Raw genomic sequence first — 5,254 nt, forward strand, 5'->3', positions numbered from 1 at the left:
AGTGCAATTCAGGGAGCACAACCAGCCACCTCAATAGTTATTTCGTTATTGTCAGGTATCTATAACCTCTACTACCTTGCCCTACTTTAAAAAAAAAAAAAAAAGTTCGTGTTCAGCATTTTCTCACATACAGGGGAGAGAGGGCAGAGTGCTTACTCCTCCCCAGTCACCAGGATTGTTAGTCCCGAGGACACTAGCTGAGGGCTCTCCAAGCATTTATGTTTTTAACGCCAAAACGTGCACAACTTCTACCTGAGGGGGGTTGGGGGAATGCTACGTGTCCCTGCACTGCAAACACCCTGGTGTCAGCAGGAACGCAGAGGCAGCCCTTCTCCCCGCCAGTGCGTTCTTCCCTGCAGACAGAAGTTTGAGGAAACGAATCCCTACACCCAGCCATCATTTCCACTCGCGTTTCCAAAAGATCGAAAAAACGGAAAAGACCGGCAGGTTGGCAAACCCCAAGGAGGAACCGCCCAGCAAGTGTGCATCTTTGGGATCTGTGCAGCCGACGACCCCAAATCCAATCGCTCGTGGGAAACCCCAGGGAAAGAAGGTTTCTTGCAGAGGGACGAGATTACTGAGTGCAGGCTGCAGGGAAGTACCGGGAGGGGGCCTGGTCGGGAGGACTTTCCAGCCACTCAGCGTTCATCAAAAAGTTCCCTGTGCATGACCCCAGTGGCTCATCGCTGGGAGTTTCTCTGATGAACCCTGCTTCGGGTTGCTTTCCCTCCGCCGGAGACGAGGCCAGTTCTCTTTTCTGGTCTGACTGGCTTGGAAATTCCCCGCGCCTGACCCCGCCCCGGAGAAATCCCCTGCCAGCGTTTATAGGGCGCCGCGGCGGCGCTGCCGAGCCCACAACAGTCCTCACCCGCCTGCGACACTGCGAAGGAGGCAGCGCGCAGCCCGCAGCCGAGCGCCCCTGGGGAGCAGCGCCTGAGCAGCCACCGCGCCATGTTTCACCCCGCCGAGCACGCCCAGGACTGGGCCATGGAGGGCCCCCGGGACGCGCTCAAGAAGGAGCGGCTGCTGGACGACCGCCACGACAGCGGCCTGGACTCCATGAAGGACGAGGAGTACGAGCAGATGGTGAAGGAGCTGCGGGAGATCCGCCTCGAGCCGCAGGAGGCGCCGCGCAGCGCGGAGCCCTGGAAGCAGCAGCTCACCGAGGACGGAGACTCGTAAGTGGCGCGGGCCTGGGGGCCGGGCCGGGTGGGGGCGCCGGGCCTGCAGCGCGGCCCGCGCGAGGCGGCGCGGGACCCGGGGTTTATGCCCCGACCCCGAGGCCGCGGAAAGCTGCAGGAGCGCAGAGGACCGGGGAGCGTCCCCGGGGCCGCGGGGCCGCAGCTCGGCCTTGCAGCCGTTCCCACTCCCCTGCCCGGGCCCGGTCCTCTCGGCCGGGGGCGGGGCGGCGGGACGCGAAGTCCCCGCTGGCACGAGGGGGGAGGGGGAGTTTCTGGCCGGCGGGCGGGCGGGCGCCGCCGCGAGGGGAAGTACAGGGCGTTCCGGCCCGGCGGGAGGGCGGGGCGGTCTGGTCGGCGCCCGCCCGGGCGCTGGGGGGGCCCGGAAAGTCCCTGGGCGCCTGCCAGGAACACTCAGCTCATAATAACCTCGCGGAAAACACCGCGGCCTCGGCCTTCAGAAACCCCGGCCTTGCGCAATCCCCCGCAGCGCGCGCCTCCCTGGGCCCCACGCATTGTGCTCACCAGCCCTGGGGGTTTTTCCCTTCTTTCCCTCTCAGGTTCCTGCACTTGGCCATTATCCACGAGGAGAAGGCACTGACTCTGGAAGTGGTCCGCCAAGTGAAGGGAGACCTGGCCTTTCTTAACTTCCAGAACAACCTGCAGCAGGTGCGGCTCTTGCCCAACCCCGCGCCTCTCTGACCCCGTGGTCTAGCACAGTTGCTCCCAATCCTTTATAGATTAATGGTCGTGGTCATTATCCTCCCTGACCTTTTACAGCCGAATCAGCCCGCATTCTAGAAAGTAAAGAACATCCCGTTAATTTGCTGTGGCCTATATGAAGCCCACCTGGGGCCTTTGGTATTTGCCTGGCCCTTTGCACCTGTCTGGGAGCAGCAACCCCGCAAACTAGGGATCTCTGGGGTTCAAGGGGACTCAGACTGTGGGTTTGGTCTGTGGCTTCATCCTCTTTCTGTTCCCTCTTCTGTTTGTAGACTCCACTCCATTTGGCTGTGATTACTAACCAGCCAGAAATTGCTGAGGCACTTCTGGAAGCTGGCTGTGATCCTGAGCTCCGAGACTTTCGAGGAAATACCCCCCTACACCTTGCCTGTGAGCAGGGCTGCTTGGCCAGTGTGGGAGTCCTGACTCAGAGCTGTGGGACCCAGCACCTCCATTCTATCCTGCAGGCCACCAACTACAACGGTACGTCTGCCTGCCCTGCCCATCAGAGGGCGGGTGACACGGGAAGGGAGAGGTGGGCCAACTTAGGGAGTCCAGCCAAGAGCTTAAACTATCAGCATGTGATAGGTTGAGAACATGTGTATGTAAAAGGCCTATTTGATGCCTTTATAAAGTTCATTCATATCCCAGATACTGGGTTGTTCAAATTCAGAAGAATTTGTCCCTTAGAAGAATAGGTGAAAGGTTTTGTTTCAGATGTGAAGATTGAAACAAGTGGTTATACTTTTTTCCTTTTGTTCTTCTAGGCCACACGTGTCTGCACTTAGCCTCTATCCATGGCTACCTGGGCATCGTGGAGCTTTTGGTGTCCTTGGGTGCTGATGTCAATGCTCAGGTGAGTGCTTCATGCCTCCAGGTGGAGGGCATCAGGCTCAGCGCCCTCCGCACAGACTTCATGTGCCCTTGTTACAAGGAGAAATTCCAAATTCAGCCAAAAGCATCTCAAATTCCTTTTGGTTTCAGGAGCCATGTAATGGCCGAACTGCCCTTCATCTCGCGGTGGACTTACAGAATCCTGACCTGGTGTCGCTCTTGTTGAAGTGTGGGGCTGATGTCAATAGAGTCACCTACCAGGGCTACTCCCCATATCAACTCACCTGGGGCCGCCCAAGCACCCGGATACAGCAGCAGCTGGGCCAGCTGACCCTAGAAAACCTTCAGATGCTGCCAGAGAGTGAAGATGAAGAGAGTTATGACACAGAGTCAGAGTTCACAGAGGACGAGGTGAGTCTCAAGTTTATTCTACAAAAAAGAGTGAGATGGTCATTTTATCTGGACCATCCCAGGCCCCTAGAGTTGCTCTTTACCCAAAGGTCTCAACATAATGAAGTTCTCAAACTTTAGTATATCCCAAGTGTGTGTCTTTTTGCCTTTTTTAAAGAAGAGCATTAAAGGAAAATTACCTCAGTCCATGAAGTTAATTTCTATTTGGGTTATAGAGAGTGGAGTCCACAAATACTTGGGTTATTTCCAGTGGCAGCCCTCACCATTATCCCAGCACCCCTAGCAAAAGCTTTGGAAGTTTAACATGCTTTTTTTCCTCTTGTTTTTAGCTGCCATATGATGACTGTGTGTTTGGAGGCCAGCGCCTGAAATTATGAGCTTTGGAAAGTATCTGAAAGAACATGGACTTATATATTTGTACAAACAGAGAGTTTTATTTTTCTAAGAAAAAAAGAAAAGAAAAAAAAAAATCAAAAGGGTGTACTTACAACCACACTGCCTGGCCTGAGACATTTCACTGTGGTGGATCAGCCCTCATTTTTGTGAACTTTGGAAGGGGGACAAGAAAGAGCATTGGAATTCAAAGAAAACCTCTTTGTAAACCTCACCATTGTGGGGTTTTTAGAGAAGGTGATCCAAAATTTGATGAAAGGACTACATTTTATTTATTGTGCTTTTTGATTGAACCACCATGGATTCAGTGGCTAAGCCCAGTTGTATCCTGTGACATGTAGCAATGAGGTGTTGTTAAACCTTTCAGTGGTATGGGCTTAAAAGTCACTACCTGTCCAGGTTTGTGTTACCCTCCTGTAAATGGTGTACACAGTGTATTTTGTTGGTAATTATTTTGCTACTTTAAAGATGTATATTTATTAAACAGATTTTTACAAACAGAATTATCCTGATCATTTTCTCCACCCGCCGTGGGACTCCTGTTCTGAGAGTCATTTGATCCTCAGGTGGAGGTGGAGAGTTGTGTGAAAGCACTTACCACAGGCAGCCACAGAACCCTTTCAGAGAGCAGCTTCTCACACTGTTACACACCAGATTTACAGGCAGCCCCGTGCCCAGTGTGTAGGAGGGGAGGCTGTTGCAAGATTGCAAGATGATAGGAAACAGGCGGGGTGGGGCGGGGGATGCAGTAAGCTACATGGCCTATAGCAGGAAGGCTCCCCATTGTCATTTGTTTCATCTTGGTTTAAATTATTCCAGGACACTTCTACTTTAGGAAATGATTTTGGCCAAGAGGAATATGCAGAATTCACATCTTCTAGAGCTGGAAAAGATCCTACCTATAATACTGGAAGTTCCTAAGGGCATGGGCTCAGGAGTGGGACTGGACTAACATTTCTTAGCAAGTGCCCACATCTGAGCCTTCGTTTCCTTACTTATAAACGGGGCTGTTGTGAAGACCGCAGAAGACAATCCATGTAAGAAGCATAAAGTGCCAGGCACATAGTGCTAAAGAAAACTACAAGTTGTTGCATCACATACTGTATTTCACAGGGGAAGAACAAGTCCAGAGAGAATGTCCTATCCAGGGTCTCCTTGCAGTGGAGGCAGGTGGTTAATTTATTTAATACACTCTTATTTTCAGGTGGTTAACATCTTTTAAATGCTTTCCACCAAACCTGTGTTGTTACCAGCTGTGCAGTATAGAAGTGATAATAAAGGCGTGAAGAATTCAATCATTCCAATTCTACTGGATGGTTCTACAAAAGCAGATTTCACAAGAAAACAATAACTTGTGAAATTTGGGTTTAGATACTCTGAATTTCGATGTTTTCATCGCTAAAAATGCATCTCTTGCCTAGGTAGAAAGAGGAGTGAAAGAAAGTTTATGGCATTCTATAAAATGCTAACGTGTATAAATACAATTCATGGCTTACACCTAAGAAAGCGTAACTATTGTATTACATTCTCCCTCTCCTGATCCCCAACTGATGTCAAAGTCAAGTGAATATAATGATCACCTTCCTCTCAGACCAAAAAGAAGCCAGTACTAGTGGGTCTTTCATATGTAAAGGAGTATGATTATAGACTGGACTGACTGGTCAAAGCCTCAGTCATCTAGAGCTGAGCGCAGTGGGGACCCCTCTGTCCATCTT

The 5,254-nt window shown here is 51.5% G+C and overlaps 1 protein-coding gene across 1 annotated transcript; it reads left to right on the plus strand.

Moving 5' to 3' along the window:
- Positions 1-5,039, plus strand: NFKBIA (NFKB inhibitor alpha). The gene is made up of 6 exons (XM_081047987.1): positions 1-1,178; positions 1,739-1,847; positions 2,174-2,384; positions 2,669-2,757; positions 2,886-3,146; positions 3,476-5,039. The coding sequence occupies exons 1-6, from the start codon at positions 952-954 to the stop codon at positions 3,521-3,523; spliced, it is 945 nt and encodes a 314-aa protein (XP_080904113.1). The 5' UTR covers positions 1-951; the 3' UTR covers positions 3,524-5,039.
- Positions 5,040-5,254: the final 215 nt, after the last annotated feature.

This window comes from Rhinolophus hipposideros, assembly GCF_964194185.1.
Source record: "Rhinolophus hipposideros genome assembly, chromosome: 5".
NCBI lineage: Eukaryota > Metazoa > Chordata > Mammalia > Chiroptera > Rhinolophidae > Rhinolophus > Rhinolophus hipposideros.

What these genes read in the sequence shown, in the direction of transcription:
- NFKBIA (XM_081047987.1), top strand. Translation starts at nt 952, where the DNA reads ATGTTTCACCCCGCCGAGCACGCCCAGGACTGGGCCATGGAGGGCCCC. An exon ending in GCAGGCCACCAACTACAACG is followed by an intron (nt 2,385 to 2,668) that starts GTACGTCTGCCT and finishes TTGTTCTTCTAG; the next exon opens with GCCACACGTGTCTGCACTTA. An exon ending in GTGCTGATGTCAATGCTCAG is followed by an intron (nt 2,758 to 2,885) that starts GTGAGTGCTTCA and finishes TTTTGGTTTCAG; the next exon opens with GAGCCATGTAATGGCCGAAC.